At 41.8% G+C, this 22,513-nt stretch overlaps 2 protein-coding genes across 3 annotated transcripts; both read left to right on the top strand.

The window, feature by feature from the left end:
* Positions 1-213: 213 nt before the first annotated feature.
* On the top strand, positions 214-10,625 carry nelfb (negative elongation factor complex member B). The gene is made up of 13 exons (XM_037483071.2): positions 214-461; positions 1,521-1,681; positions 1,770-1,869; positions 2,331-2,561; positions 2,647-2,832; positions 2,924-3,036; positions 3,120-3,222; positions 3,523-3,618; positions 3,704-3,846; positions 4,402-4,508; positions 4,962-5,103; positions 5,731-5,839; positions 9,172-10,625. The coding sequence occupies exons 1-13, from the start codon at positions 360-362 to the stop codon at positions 9,328-9,330; spliced, it is 1,752 nt and encodes a 583-aa protein (XP_037338968.1). The 5' UTR covers positions 214-359; the 3' UTR covers positions 9,331-10,625.
* A 230-nt stretch (positions 10,626-10,855) lies between these two features.
* Positions 10,856-21,540, top strand: arrdc1a (arrestin domain containing 1a). 2 transcript variants are annotated; one of them, XM_037483072.2, is made up of 8 exons: positions 10,856-11,046; positions 13,130-13,240; positions 13,620-13,670; positions 15,568-15,722; positions 16,379-16,561; positions 16,740-16,916; positions 19,194-19,722; positions 20,578-21,540. In XM_037483072.2, the coding sequence occupies exons 1-8, from the start codon at positions 10,929-10,931 to the stop codon at positions 20,613-20,615; spliced, it is 1,362 nt and encodes a 453-aa protein (XP_037338969.2). In that variant the 5' UTR covers positions 10,856-10,928; the 3' UTR covers positions 20,616-21,540. The 2 variants fall into 2 exon arrangements, with proteins under 2 accessions (XP_037338969.2, XP_037338970.2); XM_037483073.2 differs by having other exon boundaries at positions 20,581-21,540.
* Positions 21,541-22,513: the final 973 nt, after the last annotated feature.

Below are 22,513 nucleotides of genomic sequence, written 5' to 3' on the forward strand. Positions count from 1 at the left end.
CAGATGACAGTTTCTGCATTGAATTACTGAAATAAATTGACTTTTCGATTATATTCTTTGGGATGTACCTGTAAGTACTAACTAGACATCGTAATTCACACTCCACACCAGCGGGTGGCGGTATGCAATTAGCCAACCGCCAATAAACCATAGAAAATGGGAGACGAAGAAGAAAGAGAAGCCAAAGCACGGAACCATTACATTTGCTAGTGTTTTCGGCGGACTGCCTAAGCAGTTACACACCGGAAGTTTTCTCTTGACTGTCTAGCGCGTAATGGGTCGAAGTGTTGTGTAGCTGAAAGTGCTCCAGGTAGAGTTTTCCCTCAGACATCCACCTTGAGCCCTGAGCTGGTCGCAGGATGTTCGCCGGGCTTCCCGAGCTGGGCATCTCCAACGGGGAGGACCTGAAGGAGACGCTCACCAACTGCACGGAGCCACTGAAAGCCATCGACCAGTTTCAGGTACCGGGACCACGATGTTAGTGAGGAATCATGCTGACTCATGCTATTCTGGATTAGTGTTTGTACAAAGCCTCTTTACTAATACAGGTTATTCAGACTAGTAACGTTAGGCGAAGAAGCTGACCGAGACAAAAGATCCACTCAACAGCAGGAACATCAGCTTCCTGTTTCACAATAAAAGCATCCTAAACGAGGTGGTAAAACGTTTTCCAAGCTCTTTTCCAGACTTACAAACCAAGACAAATTATGAATGGACTGCACTTGTATATATCTTCTAGTCTTCTGGTTGATGCCAGAGAGGAGGAGGAGGAGGAGTAAAGAGTAAAGAGTGGTTGAGTCTTGACAACGGAATGCATTAAGTATTTTATTTAAAAGTTCCAGAGGAACTTTTGTTTTGGGAGGCTTATTTATGTGAGTTGTGCTTTGATAATTAAATGCGAATGTAATACTAGTCCCAGTGGACTCTCCGTAAACAGACAGAGGGCAAAGGACACTTTCAATGGGACTGAAACAGGGACGTGGACTAAATAATATGAATTCAAATGATGTTGTTGAAGAAAACGTTGTTCCATTCAACAGTTAATTGCACCTTGCAGAACAAAGCGGCTGAATCAATGGTAGGAAAACCGCTACGTGCTGTGTCCTTGATGCCAATCCATGGTAATCCAGGTCAAAAGTTTTGATCATTTGAAAAACAAACCTGAAAGTTTTGCCTTGAATTTATTGATTTTTTTGTTCATCTTTTTTTGTTATTCATTATATTATGTTTTTCTATTGTATATTTTCAGATTCAAATCTTATTTTTATGTTTCAAATGTTTTCTAACATGCATGGGGGGGGGGGGGGGGATCTGTGTCAGGATTCACAGGGCTTTGTTGCTCTACTCTGTTGATAGTAAACATTTCTGGAGGTGGTCCTGTCTTTATTTACAGATAACTTCCACAAGGACTCCAGCTGTAGGAGGGACTGCAGGAATAATGCCAGTTTCACATCACATGTTCAAACAATGTTTATTACGGAAGGGGTTATACAATCTTTTACTACCGATTGATGCTTTAGATGGAAAATGGCATTCTACTGCCCACCCTCCAGTCTGCTCTTCCCTTCCTCGATCTTCACGGAACCCCTCGGCTGGAGTTCCACCAGTCAGTCTTTGATGAGCTTCGGGAAAAGTTGATGGAGCGAGTCGCCACCATTGCGGAGGGCAAGGATGAGGACAGGTGTGTCATTGGTTGTTGGTATCTTGAATAATGCTTTGATGGAACCAGCTCAGACACTAATATAGGTGTATCCTCTGTTTTCCTACAGATATGGGAAGCTTGAAGAGCTGCTGGAGAAGAGCTTTCCTCTTGTCAAAATGCAGTCCATTCAGCCAGTAGTGATGCGGGTACTGAAACATCTGCCCAAGGTGAGTGTCTTCAGAACAATTGCTTTCCATTCCAACCAACCAACACGAGCCTCACCTTTACTCCGCTAATTTGCCTATTCTTTGCGTCAAAAATGCTTTTGATTGAAAGCACGCTTATAATATAATCACATTCCGATTCTAATGTATAACCTGATGAATAAACCATTCTTTGAAATAGCGTACTTTTATTGCTATGCTAGTATATTTTCATTAGGTTATCAGTGGCATAAAATGGTCTGAAAATTGCAATAATATCTCGTATCGCAATAAATGTTCGTGCAATTATCGCACAACAAAGATTTGATATTGTGGGTTTTTATCCTTATTGTTGAAATGCACTGCATTGTAATTTGCTTTGGATAAAAGCATCGCTAAATGCCATGTAATGTAACTAGGTATAAAATTCTTCAGTGGCTTTCCAAATGTACTCCTTAATATTCATCACATGCCCCCTCCTACAGGTGCCAGAGAAGAAGCTGAAGATAGTGATGGCTGACAAAGAGCTATACAAGGTGTGTGCAGTGGAGGTGAAAAGGCAGATCTGGCAGGACAACCAGGCTCTGTTTGGGGACGAAGTGTCCCCTCTGCTGAAGCAGTACATCGTGGAGAAGGAAGCGGCTCTATTTAGCAGCGACCTCTCCATCCTGCACAACTTCTTCAGTCTGTCTCCCAAAGCACGACGCCAAGGCGAGGTGAGTTAGTCACGTCACAATGTCTAATAAACTTGAAATAACGTCTTTGAGACGCTCTGTGTGAAAGGTGCTGTTGATGTCCTAGGTGGTCCTTAAGCTGACACAGATGATTGGAAAGAACGTGAAGCTGTACGACATGGTGCTGCAGTTCTTAAGAACACTCTTCCTGCGAACGCGAAATGTTCACTACTGCACCCTGAGAGCAGAGCTGCTAATGTCTCTTCATGACCTGGACATAAGTGAAATCTGCTCTGTGGACCCCTGCCATAAGGTGAGGACACAGCTGGTGCAGGTGAAACACTAAAGGACACAATTATACTACTGAGAAGTCCCAAAACCTAGTTTTTATCTCTGCGGGATAGTTCACCTGGTGTCTGGATGCCTGCATCCGTGAGAAGTTTGTGGATGTCAAGCGAGCCCGAGAGCTGCAAGGTTTCCTGGATGGAGTAAAGAAAGGACAAGAGCAAGTCCTCGGGTAACACATGAAGGGAAGGTTCATCAGCAGAGCTGTTTACCCGAATGGATGAATCGATGAGTATACCTTTCCGTGCATTCCAGGGACCTTTCCATGATCCTCTGTGACCCATTTGCCTGTAACACCCTGGTTCTGAGTATCATGAGGAACCTCCAGGAACTGCTGAGTCAGGACACGTTACCCAGGGTGAGCATACTATACATGAGGACCCTTTGCACCACCATGCTGTCATAGATGTATGCTTTATTCAATTTGTGAAATGGAAGTCTACTGACTGCCTAGTGACAGGGATGCTGTGGTATAATTCAATGTGTTCACCTCTCCATTTTGTATATGCACATTTCTGGATTATTAGTTTTTCTAATCACAGCCACTGTGAATATTTTCCAGCGCAGTCATTTGAGTTTTTACTGTATTCCCTCCCGCCTCCTATGCATACACACACAAACAATTGTAAATTGTTCTGTTGTATCTGTTTTTGAACAGGAGAGTCCAGATCTGATGCTGTTGCTGAGGATGCTGTCACTGGGTCAAGGAGCGTGGGACATGATCGACAGCCAGGTCTTTAAAGAGCCTCGTCTGGTACGTCCAGTAAACCCTTGTGGCAAATGCCTTCTGCTTTTGTTCATCAACTTCTAAACCAATCTTTCTGTGTGGATACTGTCAGGACTCTGAGGTGGTGACTCGTTTCCTGCCTGCCATGATGTCTGTGGTTGTTGATGATCACACCTTCACCGTGGACCAGAAGCTTCCGAGTGAGGAGAAGAGCGTATTGTCATACCCCAGCACCCTGCCGGAGGCCTTCAGCAGGTAAACAACTGCAGGAGAGAGGTACACAAGAGGCTGTAATAAATGAACTTTGTTGCACACTCTTTTAATATTAAAATTGTATTCATTCGTCGTTGCAGCCCTAGTTCTGTCTCACTGCCAGACATTTTATGCCCTTTTTATGAAGGAATAAACCACAAGTCATCTTAATTTGAAGTTAAAAACGGAATAACCAGTGAAAGCATAGAGACCATCGATAAAAGGTAAACAAAGAGGACAGCACATGTGTTTAGGGGTGACACGGTTTAGGGAGGATACTGAGGGTTCAGGGTGTAAAGTGTAGGGGGGACACTGGGATTGGGATGTTTACTTCCCAGTTGTAGCATGAACATGTTTATAGCCTGATTGGCCCAGTGTATAACAGCAGGTTTCATGAGAACAGATTTCTGGGCCATAGCAGAACCGTGAGACCCCCCCCCCAAATAGAAGGATAACGGCACCACAAACTGCAAAGTCAGGGCCCTCTTAGTATTGTCTTTCAATTCTATGACCTGTCTCTCCTTTTCTTCTGAATGTCATCCTCCTGCTGTCCCTCAGGTTCCTACAGGACAACAGAGTGGCTTGTGAAATGGGTCTTTACTATGTGCTCCACATTGCCAAGCTGAGGAACAAGAACGCCCTGCAGAGGTTACTCCCGGCACTGGGTGAGTATCTTTAAAAGTACAACCTCTGAAGGGGGGCAACCCAAAATGCAGAAACATTTCTCTTTTCCATCAAACTAAATTAAACTGGATTTACTTTTAATAACAAACACATTCTCAGTGTTTCCCCCAGGTTTACCTCAGAACTGCCTCCTTTTTTTATTTCAAACTTCTTCTGGGTGGGAGAGGGTCTTTGGGTGTATAATGGTAGGGGAAACACTGCATCCTGGTGCTGTGACATCCTTGCCACACCTTAAATGTATTTTCATATTTGTTCCAGAAGCTGTTACCTTGGTCAATGATAGACGTATAAAGAGTTTGATAAAGGTTGACATGATGCTCTGATCTTCTCTGGGTCAGAAGTTTGACACTTTAAATAAGCAGGAAATGAAACTACATTAATTTACTAATAAAAAGACTCCAGTAGGAATAACTTGTATCCACTGTTCCCCTTAGTGGATACCTACAATGACATGGCCTTTGGGGACATATTCCTGCACTTGCTGACTGGACACCTCACCCTACTCTCTGATGAGTTTGGATCAGAAGACTTTTGTTCAGTTGTCTTCGATGGGTTCCTTCTGACTTCTTTTTCCAGGTGAGCGGATTCTTGTGGCGACGATTGTGTGACCAACCACGGCCATGCAGTTTTACATGAGTGACGCAGAGTTCGAAAAGTGGTCGGTGGAAGGTTCCGCAGTCAGATCGGCAGGTGGCGATGGTCGGTGGCAGGTTCCTCCGGTGGTCGGGGGAAGGATCTTTTTTCAGTAGCGACATGGACCCGCCTCCTCTCCCTCATGCAAATTACATGTTGATTTCTAAAGCCTCGCATTAAAACATACTTAACTTTATTCAAGACGCTGTGCTACTTGCAAGTCGCTGTGTTGTGCTACATTTTCAAAAAAGTAAAAAAATCCCTGACAGCGAACCCATGGTCGTGAAGATACTAATTTACATGTAATTTGCATGAGGGAGAGGAGGCGGGTATATGTCACTACAGAAAAAGGACCCTTCCGCCGACCACCAGAGGCACCTGCCACCGACCATCGCCACCTGCCGATCTGACTGCAGAACCTTCCAACGACCGCTTTGCGCACTCGGCGCTACTGTTCTACATGCCAAACATACACACAGCAAAATGACACATTATTGCTGTTACATTTCCCTCAGACATCTCCGCCGTGTCCCCTGACTGATTTTAGCTTTTGTCAAAAAATAATTCCAGCAAAGAGAACGTCCACAGACATGCCCTCCGGATGATGCTGCATCTACATCACAAAGTGCTGCCGTCATACATGGAAACGTTGATGAAGACTCTGGAACCTCCAAAACAGGTTGGCTTCATTTTTACAGTCAGCATATTTAGAATCAGAAAGATATCTCTGAATCCTGGGATTATCCCAATGCCAGAATGTTTGGTAATACTTCATATACACCAAATATGATGCGTGATAGATCCCTTGTTGGCATCTATCTACTCCTGCAATGATGGTAAAAGTTGGACGTTGGAAAAGATAACATGGTATTGTCCACAGCGTGTAGTTATATCTATAGCAGAACTTCCCTGTGGCTGAAATAAGAGCCACTCAACAAGCGCTTATTGTTTCCACGTTGTTATAATAAGAATCTATCTGTTCCTCTCCATGTCAGACTCTTGTTATTACAGGGGGGGTGCAACTTCATCACTAATCCACACACATGATAAATACAATTCATACATATACATTCAGTTGCAACAAGTTGCCTGAGCATTGACATCTAGTTTGTTAAGTTGTGGAAAACCAGTTGCATTATAAAAGGGACCATTTGAGCAACAGCAAGTTACTTTTATCAATAATGATGACTGTCTATTTGTGTATTCAGAGCCAGAGAGCAATTTCAAAATAATTATGTGTGGTTATGCTATGTGCGCTAAAATAATTGTCAGCATTAAAAATTGATGCAAAGTTTACTCTGGTGCTTCATTTTATATATATATATTAGGGCTGTCAAATGATTAAAAATTTTAATCAAATTAATCAGAATTTTCAGTGGATTAATCATGATTAATCACCTGAATCCTAACAATTTCTTTCTGAAATGCATAATAAAGATAAATAACAGGACACAGATACATAATTATCATTATTATTATCATAATAATTATTTTTTACATAAATACATGTTATTGATATTTGATTTTTTAATTCATTCCAGAAAATAATCAAATCAATGTTATTTGATAAGTTAGACTGATTTCCCTGCATGGCTCTAGAAGGGTCTCGAGCCTCTGCAGTTTATCCCACTCTGCTGTGAGTTTGTGCTCCTGCGGGCTGCGATGACCAGACATGACCAGACATGTCAACCCTCCCGATGTTTCAAAGCCCCTCCCGAAAATCTCCCGGACCGACCTTTCTCCCGATTTCCACCCGAACAACAATATTGCTGCACCACCCGTCACTGGGCGCGCCGTTTCAGACCGAACAATAATAAAGGTTACACCTTAAAGTCAAGCGCGGCGATTAGAACGACTGGCGCTGCAAAGAAATCCGCTACCACCCCCATTTCAGTGTGAAATATTTCCATACCTGGGAGGATTTAGATCGCATTGGCTTCTCTTCCTCCGCATGTTTCAGAACAGTATTACGGGTCTCTCCGATGGTCTTTCCTCTATCTCAGCGCTGCTCTTTATTTATTTTTCTTAGCAAAGATCTGCTGGGCGGAGCTTTTCTTCTTCTCTGTTCCGCTGCGCGAGAACCGGGGGGAGGGGGAGGGGGGTGGGGTGCGGGTATCTGGCGCAAACGACTTGCTGAACCTGACGGCCTGACGTATGCCTGCAGGTGGCAGTAATGTGTTGTATAGGATGAAGTGCATTCCCTAGAAGAAGAGGTTCTTTCCGGACCTGAATAATTTGTCACACTGCGCATGCGTGAAATGCGTCAAAAAAATTGACGTAATTAACAACAAACAGCTAATTAACGCCGTTAACGCGCTATTTTTGACAGCCCTAATATATATATATATTAATATAAAATTTTACTTTATTTTAGATTTTAAAAACCCAACAATGAGTGTTCTATTTGGTTTGATAGTAAAAATACTGCATTCAATTCTTAAGCAAGGCTAGCTGACGTGGTGACCTCATCAGGTCCAATTGCAGGGAGTGTTTTTCAGCTCCCTTCTGTCAGAGTTTTGGCTCCATTCTCCCGAAAACACAAGTCCGTTCGTGGCGTTTCAGGTATTGAGAAACAGCCGAGGAGAGAGAGAGAGACACAGAAAAAGAAAATGATGCGGGATAAATGACGTGACAGATGTGTTAAGCAGTTCCAGTTGTAAAAGGTTACACGAACGCCACAACGGCACAAAAAACGGCTTTTGTGCCGTTGTGGCGGTCGTGTCACCTGTTAGTTTCTTTAAACTGTCAAACTTAAGTAGACCTTCTTCTTGAGGTGAAATAATTACGCCGGTTCCCTCCGGCAGGAAAGCACCCTTTTCGGTCTTACTATATTTCCTGCGGTGTGTAGCATTGCGTCCGTGCTTCTTCAGGGGAGTATTCCACGGTCTGGTCCTTTGCCGGGAGCCCAGTCTGCCGCTCGGATCTCCAAGCCTCTCCCTTTCCACTCACTCTCCCTGTCTCTTAAAAACCCTTTAGTTTATTAGGTGTTGATCGGTTTCAGGTGTGTGGGACTGGAGGGGTGGGGTTCCTGAGTCCACCACAGATGGGGCCATAGCTGTCCCAGGACACAGCCATCTTCTGGGGATGTAGCGCCCCCTCCAGGACCCAGCGTCTCGTGACTTACTCACTCATTATATCTCAACTTTTTTTGTTACTAACAACATTAACTAACAAAACGTATGTTTAAAGGACTGAACCAGAACACTTAATTTAAGAAGCAAAAATGGTGTGTGTGTGTGTGTGTGTGTGTGTGTGTGTGTGTGTGTGTGTGTGTGTGTGTGTGTGTGTGTGTGTGTGTGTGTGTGTGTGTGTGTGTGTGTGTGTGTGTGTGTGTGTGTGTGTGTGTGTGTGTGTGTGTGTGTGTGTGTGTGTGTGCGCGTGCGTGCGTGCGCTTCTAAATCATGTCTAATCAACTGAATATAGCAAGGTGGACTCGTATCAAGGATGAGCAGTGGAAACAGGATGCACCTGAGCTCAATATTCACTGTCAAAGGCTGTGAATACTTATGTACATGTTTACGTTAATCATTTTAGATTTGCAAAAAATGTGCCTTCGCTTTGTCATTACGGGGTTTTGTTTCTAGAATTTTGAGATGAAAATGAATGAATTGACTTCATCAATAGAGGTTTAATTGAGATTGATGCTTCTTTTGATTACCCTGCATCACTGGATAAATCTGCATGCTGTCTTTGATCAGGCCTGTTTTACTGCAGCATACATGTATTGCTCTGTAGTCAGGGAATGTGCTGTTAGTTCTTTCTCTCGCTGTCATCTTGCTGCCAGAATCTTGGATATAGCAACAAATAACATCATTCTTACATGAAACGGTGTGTTCCCAGGAACGTCCCAAACATGAGCTTAGACTTAGACTGACCGATATATTGTTTATCAAGGCATAAACACGTGTTTGACATTGCAGCTTTAAAACAGCTGCACTGGAGCTTGCCCAGGGTGGATACAGTGTTCAATGTACTGACCTTTGTGTGTGATGCTGTGTCTTGTGACCACAGAGCAGCGAGCCAGTGAAGGAGCTTTATGCTCAGCTGACGGAGAAGCTGGAGGTCCAGAAGAAGAGCCCTCCTCTACCAGATGAAGCTCCATCCCTGGACCTGGGGTTGCACCCAGTGACTGTCCCCACTACTGCCTCCACCCCGACCACGCCTCTCTGAGGCCCAGCAGAGTTCTCTATCGGTCACTGGCAGTAAATGAAACAACCGTTTGGCTTGTATCTTAAGATGTTTTACATTGTTATTTGCTCTGTGATTTCTCATGGTTTTTGATCTCTAGGTTTTTGTCCCCAAGAGGCTCTTGGCAGCTCTGACATCTATTTTTTTTTTTTACTTTGTTCTTGCGTTTGTCAGAAAATACATGCTTGATATGTAGTTCATATGTAGTTTGGCTGTAGGGTGTGAGTTGTGCTGGAAGTGCAACAGACCATGTAAATAAATTATTATTTAGAATTGCAAGTGGTGTCTGTCTATTCTAGATGGGTTTCCCATCTTAGCGACTGCTACACCTGTGCAGTTTTGTCAGTTGGTAAGACTTGACTAAAATATCTGGTGTCCTTAGACCTCAATGGTTTTGAGTTGAATTGGCTCATATGAAGCAGACTTCTGTATGTGTAGTTGTTAATCTTATGAGGTACACAGTTACAGGCTCCTCACCAACACCATGGCTTACAAGCAATACATACAGCAAAACAAACCTGCCTTAAATGGTGAGTGCTCCACCTGCTACTACCGTGGTGCATGGAGTAGAGCGGGGGTACTGGTAATCCGTAGGTAGGCAGTTCAACCCCCGATGTCCTCCTTCAGAAACTTATACAAGACAATTCTCACTCATCCGCAGCTGAAAAATGTAACTTTTTCAACTCCTCCCATCTACCGGTTGTGTCCCTTGCTCCCTCAAACTAGCCTCTGTCACTCCCCACAAAGCCACGCCACGCTGGAATCACCATCATCTGGAGGCCCATCTACAATCTTCCTTTTCATTCTGAAATACTGAAGCACACTAACAACCCACTCAAAACCCACCTGTACTTAAATCCACTTATATTAAACATTTCAATCTGGATTCAACACACAACGGAAACAATGATTTTGGGTCAGACTGGACGCATTCAGAGGGAAAACTCTCCCTGCGAGAAGTTGCTAAAAGAGGGAGAGAGCTGTGACAATAAACATATAAAAAAATGTCATATTGTGATATTCCTTTTTCCAAACACGAATTTTGTTAACAATTGCTTTTCCGTCCACCAGAGCATGCTGAGTTAAAAGTCACCATGACTGGACACAGTAGACTGTGGTTTGTTACATACTGTTAATAATGGTTTTCAGGTTGGTTTCTCAAAAGGGTAAATGTATGCATGTGCAATGATTCAAATATTAAAGATGGTAAACGTGTATCAGTATCACATTTGTCATGTTACACAAAGGCTTATTAATAATAAAAAAATAAAAAAGTTCCAGTGTTTCTAAAAAACGTGTTGTCTTCAAAGCAAGGTGCAGTGATGTTATTTGATGATGTTATTAAATGTTATCTGGAAAAGCTCCTCAAAGGTTACATTCAACATATTGAAAATTTATGCGAATTTTGAATTGTAATCTGATTAAAAAAACTGAATGCTTCAGGTCGGACGTTTGTCCTCGTTCATTTTTGACACTTTAATGACGTCATGCCAAAAGGGCGGGGACAGGGAGCGGTGAATGCGCATATTGTTTGTGCGCTCAGGTGATCTTCAGGGACTTCTGCTGTGGTCGTGGAAAACATGGGCAAACTTCAGGAGTTTGAGATCACATTTGACAAAAACAAAGTGGTGTACACCCCGGGCGAGTCCATCACTGGAACCGTGACATTCAAACTGGACCAGGCGCTGCAGTGTAAAGGTGAGTCCGCGTGCGGCTTACACGCGCCCCGTTCACCTGGGGAGACAAGGCTGTCGAAGCTAAACAAGGAAGTGAGTGTTTTACCTGGATGAGGGGGGGGGCCTAGGCTTCCCTAAAGCTAAAGCTTTCATCTAAGAAAAGGCTTCGGGGACATCGCATATCCATCATCATTTTAAATGTACTTTTGTTGTATTTGGGAGGAATGTCTCTTACGGTGAACGTTTTCTAAGGGGTGGATTACATACGCGCTGTCAAATCAGATCATTTTAGAGGAAATAGTTTGACCATAATATTAGTCCGCGTATTTCTGACATGAGTGTACTGCAGCTTTTTAGTGAGTGTTGTTCCTCTCTGGTTCCACTCATTTCAAATCTATGGCCCTCCGTTCATGGTCAAGCTGTTTCCTATGTTTCCACATGTCACTGTGCGTGTGCTGGAGTCCATTTGGCCTCCTCTTGAAGTGATACATGAGGCCATTGTTGCTGTAATTGGTTTATTTTGCGTTGTGTTGAGGACTTCCTGCCTGCTTGGTTACATTGCTCTTCAGGTTAAGCTGGTCCGACAGATTCAACAAACTCCCTCCCCATGCAAGAGTTTCAGTCCATGATGGCTTATTACTGGGCAAATATTGACATTCAAAATCCGATATGTTTCATCCATTGTGGTCCACCCTGGATACAATGGATATGATGTGGTTTCTTGATCTTGTTTGATAAATAGTTTCAATATTGTTTATTCGACTGAATGAAGTGACCTTTTTATGTAGGGCTTTGCAAATATATGGATAAATATGTATTCTTGAAATCCTGTTTTTAATAGTTATTGCTCTGAATCACTGTATATCAAACAAGCTGCTCCTCGCTTACTATTGCCCTTTAAGCTGAGGCCAGTGACCTCCCGGTCCAAATGGCATCCTGTTGTCTCACAAGCAATAGTCACATTATATACTGTACAGTATACTATGTGATTCCAAATGATTTACTAAGAGATGATAAAATATGTCAAAGGGTCATACACCTCTCACAGCAGAGAGGGTAGCCAAGTTAAACGTCTAGACCCTGTCCCGCTTACGTCACACCACAACACCCCCACACAAGGGAAGGGAGGGACTATCGTCGAGCACTTCCTGGACCAATGGGACATGAATGGGAAGGAACCAGATTTGGGGACTCCGTTACCTCATGTATGTCCATTGCATACAATGCTGTTGGTATCTACTTGTAAGTAAAAAGTGGTCAGTGACAAACTAAGAAAATAATACGTTTAATTTCTGTTTTTAAATGAAGTTCTGTGAAGTATATTTGATGTATAAAGGGTTCAATGACACAGTGAGCGTACAATATACTATATATAATACACAACCTTTGCTCAGGGACTCTGTGCAATGCAAATACACAATGAAGTACCTTTTTGATACAAGTTTAATCAATGTATGCAGCAAACTATCAAGTTGTTACAAGTTATATTTTCAACTCTCGGGGGAATAAAAGGATTGCAATATGCACCGGAACGTACCATACAGGAGTATATCACGGTGCATTGTAGCGGGACACATGTCCCGTGTATCCTCTATGAGGTATAAATAAATACAATACAATGGCATTTAGACTATTTCTTTGTGTCCCTTCCCTGTTTTTGAATGTGTCATGCCACCATGCACAAAGCACATGTAGAATTGATTTTGTGATTGCTGGTAAGAGCTCTATTTGCCATCTCAGAGCCTCAATCCATCATCAGTGGGGGAACATTTCTTTTAATTCCTATCGGAGTGTTGCGTTTATCTTCAGTCAATGAAAACAAGAAAAAGGTGTTGCTAACCAGTGGTTGCCTCTACCATTATATTAAGGGGTGGACTGCCCCCCCACACTAAAATGACCTGCCCCTGGAAAAAGTCTGGAATTTAAAAAGAAAATAGCGCTACGTTTCAGTACCAGAGAGCATCTCTTTTCTTCCCTGCCGCTGTGCTTCAGTGTAACACACTGCCAAGGGAGACCGTAATTGTTGGCTTTTGAAAAGGGTTTGATGGGGCAGCTGCTTAGAAATGGCTCTGTAGCTAAAAAAACGTGTGTATTTTTATTTACAGCCGTCAAAGTAAACTGCAACGGTTTCTGTGGTGTCACCAGTAAGGTAAATGACACGGCATGGGCCGCAGAGGAACAGTACTTCAACAGCACCGTCTCTGTTGCAGATAAAGGTACGCTGCCCGACAACCAAATTGATCCAGCTATCTATCCAAGAGTTTGATCGGTCTGCTATTGATATTTGATAAGTGCAGTTTTCCACATGGAAACCTAGAGGTCCAGTCAGTCTCCAGTCACAGATTACATTGTTCAGGCCAACTGATCCATTTGCATGTGAGTCTGTTTACCACAAGAATGTTCATAATACCCCGAAAAATGTCATTTTTAAGTTAAAAAAAACTATGAAAAGTTTCAGGACTAGCAGGCAAGGTTCCCATTAGCCACAGTGTGCAGCGCAGCAGCCTGGAGGCATGTTGTCATGGTGGGAAACGGCAGGGTGATTGTTACTGCTTCCACTGACCGATGTATCTGTGCTCTCTTTGTCTCTTACAGGAACCCTGAAACAGGGAAAACATACCTTTCCCTTTAAGTTTCTCATACCAGGTAAGCGTATGAGTGATGGGATGAACACTGGTGTCTGCACATTCTTTCCTATGTTTTTGTGTGTTTTGACAGACATGTCCTAGCATGTTGATCTTTACCCTTCCTATGGTTAGATATCAGAGAGGAAGGGGCTTTATTCCACAATTTACTGGGGCTTATGAGTGTTGTGTGAAATATTGTACTGATGGTAACCATACAAACGTATGCCAAGACAGTACTTTAAATTCGACAATATTAAACATTTGTGCAGCATCAACTACCACACATTCCAAATGCAACACTTAAGAGCTGGGCCCCATTCTCCGTACGTGGCTAACTGATCATTTTCAGGATAAGATTACATAGGTCAGGCTTTTTGGGTTCCACAAAGCAAAACATTCAAAAACCTGAAGCTGCTCTGGGGCAGACCAATTTAAGTCAACCTCCACAGACTTCTGCGGGATGCCGATGTTGTGGACATGACCTGTTGTCCTCCTAATCTTCTGCAGGTAAAACCGATGCCTCTGCACGGACAGCTGGAGGTAGTGGCCAAGTGTTGGGGTTTGGGTTGGAAACTCAACCTTATTTGTTATCAGGGGCTCTCATCACTGCAAAGTGTCAGAAGTAGTCCTTCTGTTTCAGTTGGACTGTTTGGCAACTTTGGCGAAAACTTTTGTGCAAAGTACAGTGCAGAAATAGTGGTTATTTCCATGGTGGATAGCGGAAGTGATAACTGTCTTTACGGAGCCAAGGCGTTAAGCCCTGCCTCCTTTCTGGCACAAAATCAACTAATAGGCTGCAAATTGCGCAAAATAACTACAAAATGACTGACGTGTAAAGCATTTCCTTTTGGTGCAGTCTGTGACAGCAGTGGCTGTTGGCATCAGCACTGTTTGACACTTCGTAAAATACAATCAAAATGACTTCACTTTTGTAGAAGACATTTTACCCATTTCGTTCTAACAATTGGCACTGATAAGTGGGATCATGAAAACATTTCTGTGTCCTTTGGTAATAAGATTGCTTCCCCTCAAAAACATTTATACAGACTTGTCGGATTTCTTTATGATGTCGCCCATTTTTTGACAATTTTTTGCTCATTGACGGACGATTCTTGGACAAAAGTAAACTCAAGTCAACCCGTCCTTCCTGCCATTGGCAGCTGTGTGTTTTTAGCCTTTCCTTTATTGTGACGCGTTAGTCCACAGAAACTCAAAAGTAACCCAACTGGTCTTTCGTGTGTGTGTGCGTGCGTGGGTACCTTCACCATCCAGGTGTATCAGGACACTCTACGCAAGTTTCTTTTTCAAGATTGTTTGTCTGGAATATTGGTGCCTTCGCACTGATGAGGGTGGATTTTTTTTTTACCCATATATGCTGACATCATCCCAAAGATATGATGTTGTGACTGCCAGTGACGTGCAGTCTGGGTAGGCAAGGTAGGCACTGCCTACCCAGCCAAACTTGAAACATACAAATGTTCATTCAATAATTGTATATTTAATGAAGCTTTATTTGTATTTTTACTGTTTTATTCTCGTGATTTATATATGCAATTATGATTAGTACGATGGCGTGTGTGTGCGTGCGATATGTGATCCTGATAGGAAATTTCGGGATATCGACTGTGTGTATGTCGTTTAAATTTTAGCCTAGACAACAAATGAGGTAATCTGGCTTTCATAACTCCTAGCCTCTTACTGACGTCACCGCACGTCACTGATGACTACATAATATCAGTATGCTTGAGAAATCCTTTTACATAAGATACACATTAAATAAATAATTTAAATAATATGTATTTTATATAGAAACAGTCAAAGGTTTGGACACACTTTCCAAAAATCTCATGCAAATACTTCTTTATTCTGTATTTGACCATGATAACACTGATACTTATTTGATTTCTTTCCCACAGAAACTGCTCCAACATCTTTTGAAGGCAGCTATGGTAGGATCGTTTACAGAGTAAGAGCCTTTATTGACACACCGCGGTTTCTCAAGGACTACAACACAGAGAAAGCTTTCTATCTTCTACGCTTTCTAAACCTGAATGAAGTGCCAGACATATGGGTGAGACATGGATGTGTGAACATAGACAATCTGCTACAAAAGACTAATCTAGGTTTTCACAGTTAAACAACTCACCACTAACTTGTTAATTTAAATCCTGAATTGAGATAAATGTGAAACAACAATTAATTCATTGATCGGTCAGAACCTTTATGTAGTCGGGTTGTCTGATTTGTTTGAGCCCCGAGAAGGGATGGACAGATCCCTGTATGTCACTGTTAGTAATAATAATAACACATTCATTCAACTCTGTTGAAATTTGTGTAGCAACAATTGCTCTTTTGGATTCTCAACACAACTTTCTCAAAGGGCCTGATAATGTATCGTTAACTGATGACGGCTTCTTGGTGGTCTGTCCTCACCTTCTCCATGGTTGCTTAATTTGTTAACAGCGCTTCTACAATGTATGCCCAGATTAAGCAAACTTTTAAATAGTCATTACTATTTGAGGCAGGTAGTCGATGAAACACAACTTCTAGTATCAAGTCCACTATTAGATTTTGTGTTTTGACTCCTATCCAAGCCTTCACGCATCTTTTCTCAAATTGACATCAGTAATTAATTACAAAAATATAACATATCACAGAAAACCACTTGGCCTGTTTTTAGCAAACTTGAAACCATGTCAGTGGATTAAAAGGCCCTTCTCCCTGCAGGGAACCTGCTCATCAGCAGTGAAGCAGCAGTTCACCTACATGCTGGTGAAGACGGGCACAGTGGTCCTGAAGGCCCAGTCCGACAGGAAGGGTTACACCCCAGACCAGATCATCCAGGTGTTGGTCAACATTCACAACCAGTCTGGGAAGACCACAGGCAACATGGCAGCCAGCCTCATGCAGGTAAACACAAACCTGTAAGGAGTATTTGAAGTTCCTGCTTTTAGATTCATATATTACCTACCTTAAGATAGCAGCTGCTTCCCTGTCTGTCCCTTGCGTTTTCACAATAATTTCTTTTGTAATCCCTAGTCACCATGTACTCCAACTTGTGAATCCGCATGTCCACATGTGCTTTCAGAGAGTTACCTATGAGACAAAGAGGCCCACCCATGATGTGAGGACGATTGCAGAGGTGGAGGGTGGTGTGGTAAAGGCTGGAAAGGAGTTGGAGTGGAAAGAGCAGATCATTGTTCCGCCCCTCCCGCAGTCCTCCCTGGCTGGCTGTGATCTTATAAAGATTGAATATTATGTCAAAGTAAGATATGCTTATTATTCCTTACATTGTCAGCAAGTTCTCAATCGCGGAGGTGTGCGTTGTCATCTCGGGGTCTGATAACTACGCACAAGGCACCATGAGACAGACCAGACTTTCAAATAGCTAGGGTGGGAACCTGTTTGTGTCATTATTAGTGGTACCTTTTTATTGTGACACAAACAATAGTGACAACAAAAAATCTGTTGGATGCAGAAGTATTCACCCCCCATGAGTCACTGCTTTGTAGAACCCCTTTTCACCTCAATCACTTTTGGGGTATGTCTCCACCAGCTTTGCACATTTTTCTCCATTCTTTTTGGACAAAAGCTGAATCTCAGTCAGATTGGATGGAGACACTTTGTGAACAACAAATATTGACTGAAATTTTTAATTGGGTGTTGTCTTTGACTCAGACATTTTAGAACATTGGCATTTTTTACCTAAACTGTTCCATTGTAGCTCTGGCTGTATGTTCAGGGCCATTGTCCTGCTGGAATATAAACCTCTACCACAGGCTCAAGTCTTCTGCAGAATGCATTGTATTTTCTTCAAGAATTGTCCTGTATTTGGTTCTATCCATCTTTCTCTCAATTCTGACTAGTTTCGCTGTACCTGCTGAGAAGTATCCCCACAGCACGATGCTACCACCACCATGTTTCCCTGTTCGGGATGGTGTGCTCAGCGTGATGAGTGTTTGGTTTCCTCCACACAGTGTTTTGCATCAAGGCCAAAAAGTTCCATTTTGGTCTCAAACCAGAGCACCTTCTTCCACATGCTTCAACTCTAAACTAAATTTTCTTATGGTTTACTTTCCACGGTGGCTTTCTTCTTGCCCATCTTCCATAAAGCCCAGATTTGTGGAGTACTTATCATTGGTTAAAAGGCTGAGAGCGAGAAACGTACTGCCAAAAATAATTCAATAGGACTCAACCCAAGCCGAGAGGCAAGATTTCTTGGACTGATTTTAACTTCAAGGCTTAAAGAGGATAGAGGAGGATATTGTCATTTAGAAAATGTCTCCATAAGGTACTGCATGCCATTTACCTTTTTTTATTCATTGCTTTTTATTAAATCAATTTATTCAGCATTCCATTTAATTTTCCCTATATTCTTGATTTAATTTGGTGTATGTCTGAATCCTCGCTCCAGTTTAGTTTAGTTTAGTTTCTATAAAGTCATTTGTAAAGCACTTCGGATTGAATTTGATTAGTTTGAAATGTTCTAAATAGAAGTTTATTGCTTTTCAATAATTGTATACTATGGGTTAATTGGGTTTATAGTAATTTTGCCCATACAACCCGTTATAATTATTTAAATATTATGAACGTTTTTTCATAGTTTCATGTGAATGCCCATATTTATTTTTCCAAAAGGTCACAATAGAAATCCTACTACATCAGGCATGTATTATATCTATAATACAGGCAAGTCTGAGGTGAATACAATGCATTTCAACACATTAAAAGGTCACTGCCGTACAAGAGTGTGTATTCATGGATGGATTGAATGCACTTTTTCTCCTAATTAAAAAGTAAGAACTCGTACGTATTACGAAAGTATTTGTTTTACATGTATTGATGATTAATTTACAGGGGTGGGGGGGGGGGGGTCATTGGATATGGCTTCAATGTCTAATTAATCTTGCCAGAGAACAAGATTGCTCTTTTATTGTCATATTTTCATCCGCTCCACATGAGGAACTAGCTGCCAAATATCGGCTGACAGAAACGTTAATGTCTGAATCAAATGAAGCTGATAGAAAACCCCTTTGGGGCTTCATTTAAACTTACATCTACATAATCTAGATATCCAGTGAATACATTATACGTTCTCCCTAAGGCTTCTTCCCTTTTTTCCCCATGGAAGAGTTTTTTCATTTTTTGCGGAGTTTTTTCTGTGCCGATGTGAGGGTTTCGGGACAGAGGATGTTGCATGTGTACAGACTGTAAAGCCCTCTGAGGCTATCTTGTAATTTGCGATTTTGGGCTATACAAAATAAAATGAATTATATGCTAGATGTCTCTTTGGTAAAATATTCATAGTGTTTTTTTGGTGGGATGAACTTGCAATGAACAAAGGGAACGTTTTTGTTCACAAACTGCTTCAGGGTGATTCCTTGTAGACGCTTGTTGTTTATTGTAACTCTAACAATAACCCTCTGGAACATTTACATACTGAATTTTGGTGCGTTTTGGTTCTTTAGAATAAGAGTATGTTGTGGGTAGACATTCTGTATTCCGCAACAACATATATAACCTTGTCTTTTCCTCTGATCAGGTCAGTCTAAAGTCTCCAGACGTCATGTTGGCATTACCCATCCACATCGGGAACGTCTCACTAGATGAGAAACTGCACCCTTCAAAACAAGCAGCTCCTTCCACCTCTCCAGCATCTGAAAATACACAAGCATCTGCCTTTACCCCTAACATCTCCCCCACTCTGCCCCCGCGCCCTGCCCCAAAACCTGCTCCCCGTCCCACCCCTCGTTCCAGGATGTTCTCCCACAACTCCCCCAGTGCTCCTCCAGCTGAGTGCCACCAGGGAGCCGAGGTTGGCACTCAATTGAACGATGTCTTCTCCAACAAGAGGCAGTCTCAGGTGGTCTCACCCAATGCTTTCAGCTATGCTCCCGGCCTCTTTTTTGCCCAGAACCAGCAGCATAATGGGCCTGACACTGTACCCAGTGAGCCTATGCCCAGTGGGTCATCAGGAGCCCCAGCACCTTACCCCCTCGAGAACGGTCCCGGCTCTATGGCAACACCACTCATCCTGCCTCCAGATTACAGCACCTCATCATATCCCCAAGGTCAGTTGGCAGCTGTAACACTGCAACCCCCAGGCACATGCTCAATGTGGACTGGATGACGTTGATTGTAGAGAGGAACAAGGCTGCAACTTGGGGCTTATTTTAACACTCAATCTAGGTTGATAATCTATTCGTTTTGGATCCTGACAGAAAAACATCTGCGTAGTGTTATTAATTTGAGGTCATAGGCAACATTTCAGTGTAAGATGGGCTTTATCGGCACTCACTTATTTCCCCCTATGCAAACCTCGACTTAACTTAAACTGTGTGACAGTCTTTTTCTTCTGGAATGCAACTACAGATCAGTCAAGAGATGACCAAAATACTTACATATGCCAGATTTGAGGCATTCATTCGATCTGCGTTGCCTCCCAGGCTACGTTAAAGCTCATTCACTACATTAATGAAGGTTTTTCTTCAATAAAACTTTTTTTTTATCTAGCAAAAGTCTAGCATCATTTGCAATTCCATGTGCTGGACATAATGAGTGAAACATTTAAATGAGTAAGTGTATTTCAACTAGTAGTTGAAAAGCAAGACTAAAAAGGTATTTTTAAGCTCCATCTGGTCGTTCTAAAGGCTGTGGGTCTTAGACCAGGCCTTAGGAACAATTGACATGTAATGTAATGTTAGACTAACAAACATTACTCGGTGCTGGTAGAAAATATATTGCCAATTCAACTTGTAAATTCCCTATGTGATAGAAGCAGAAACACATATGATCAGTTGCAGCAATATAGAAGTTGGCTGATACCGCTGTAAGCTTCTGCTGTACCTCTTGATAACACACCATGGAGAAAATGTGATCTGGAACGGTTTGTGTAATGACCAGCTGATGGGGACCCTCTGTTCCAGAAGCTCCTCCTTCTTATGATGACAGCTGTAACTCGTGAAGTGGAAGAAGAACCAGCGACCTCTCACCAGGATGTCACTCTGAACGCTGGCCTGCCATTCTAAGAGCTTGTAACTTACTTGGACAAGACAAGAATGTTAATGTTACCTGGTGGGATGAGGTTCATTCAGGTGCAGGTTTAAAGCTTTTCTAAATGTAGGTGAATCCGCATTTTGAATTGACCTGGACCTCTAAGGGCTTTGTGAACAATTGCTTCGTTTATCTACAGGGCGTGTTCTCTTTTTCAAACCTGCCTCAGTCAATCAACTGTCGGCCCATTTTTGTATACTTTTGGCACTGAATTTTAGTTGCACCTATTACAGCAACAGGACTGTTTTTAGTAGGGGGTTATTTAGTAATCACTTAGATGGCATCAGATGATGTCAGTTTTTTTTTGTTGCATAAATATAACTGTATCTCATCTCAAATCTACATCTTAAAGTCTGATATACCTTTTGTCAAAGTGAGATGAGAAAAGTCAAGTAAGAAATTATGCTGTGGATTTATTATTGGAAATAGGGGAAATCATCTCTATTCTTGATTTGAGTATTGAAGACTTTATTAAACTTTTTTTAAATGGCTGTGATCAGTAGCTTTTAATTTGATGGTGATAATGAACAATCCACATATTGCTCCATATATTTTTGTACGAATATCATGCATGCCCTTGCTTGGAGAATGATGCTTGTGTATTCTTTCCCTGCTGAATGTACATTGGCTCTGCAGATGCTAGACGTTTTCTTATTTTAGTAGTTAACAGAAATGCAATATCACTTTTTTTTTGACAATTCTTGTATAATTTGCATCATGTAATTTAATCATATTTAAAAAAAATAGTTCAAGTTAAATCCTTTTCACATGCAGAAAAACACTTTATTTATTTACTGTTTTGAGTTTTTCTACTTCTGTCTGGAATACAATAAATATGCTCAAATCACTTATGTCAACCAGTGTGTGATATTTCCAAAGAGGCCGTTCCATTTCCACACAATTCTGCTTTCTGATGCTGTTTAAGTTGACACTTTAGTTTGTATCAGAAGGAACGATTGAGACCGCATATAATAGCATGTTTGTATATGTTAACCTGTGGAATGCCAAACTTACAGACAGGTAGCAACCGTCAGACTTCTGTTGCTCATTAGATAGTGTCCATATTTTGATAAAGGCGTTACCATGGTTTCACACAAGGTTCACACAAGCTTTAGAAAGGGAGGAGCGAGAGGAAAGGTTTCTAATTGGTTGAAATCTGCAGCCTCAATGCTGGATCCACGATTTAGAGACTTTCACATTTTCTTCAGGGTACAGATCCCAAGTTGGAGAACCAGCAGAAGTGACTTACTTTAATTTTGAGCTACTTCCTTCTGTTAAGCAATTGAGCCCATTGAGCAAAGACAGATTGCATTATAGTATAACTACTTATCCTTCTTCCTCTGATGATTAAAGACTGTCCCTTTTTGAGTTGATTGTTATATTAGAAGCCATCAGTGATATTTGTAGGGACCCTCTTTATAAAATTTCCCTTATTTTAGTCATTGTTAAAAATATATTTCCATTTCACAGGGATAGAAAAGGAAAAGACAGATAAAAGGTGCGCATGACATTAAAATCCAAAATGTACAGAGAAGATGATCTTATTTCATTTAATGTAGGAATATATGCTTCTCCTCCAGGCATGATATATTTCAGGCTGAGATCATTTTCCGCTTCTTTTAAATTAAAATCAAAGGATTGGGGTTAGGGTTAGTTGAGCCATGTACTTTCAGGTAAAAGCAATATTGCAGTGGAAATCAATAAATACTGTCAATAAAAACCACAACAGAAAACACATTTATTAACTTGTATGCAAGGATATGAGCTATTTTAACTGTAACCTAATATTACAGAAGATGCCCAAGTAGC

The sequence above is a fragment of the Pungitius pungitius genome, chromosome 5 (genome assembly GCF_949316345.1).
Source record: "Pungitius pungitius chromosome 5, fPunPun2.1, whole genome shotgun sequence".
Lineage (NCBI taxonomy): Eukaryota > Metazoa > Chordata > Actinopteri > Perciformes > Gasterosteidae > Pungitius > Pungitius pungitius.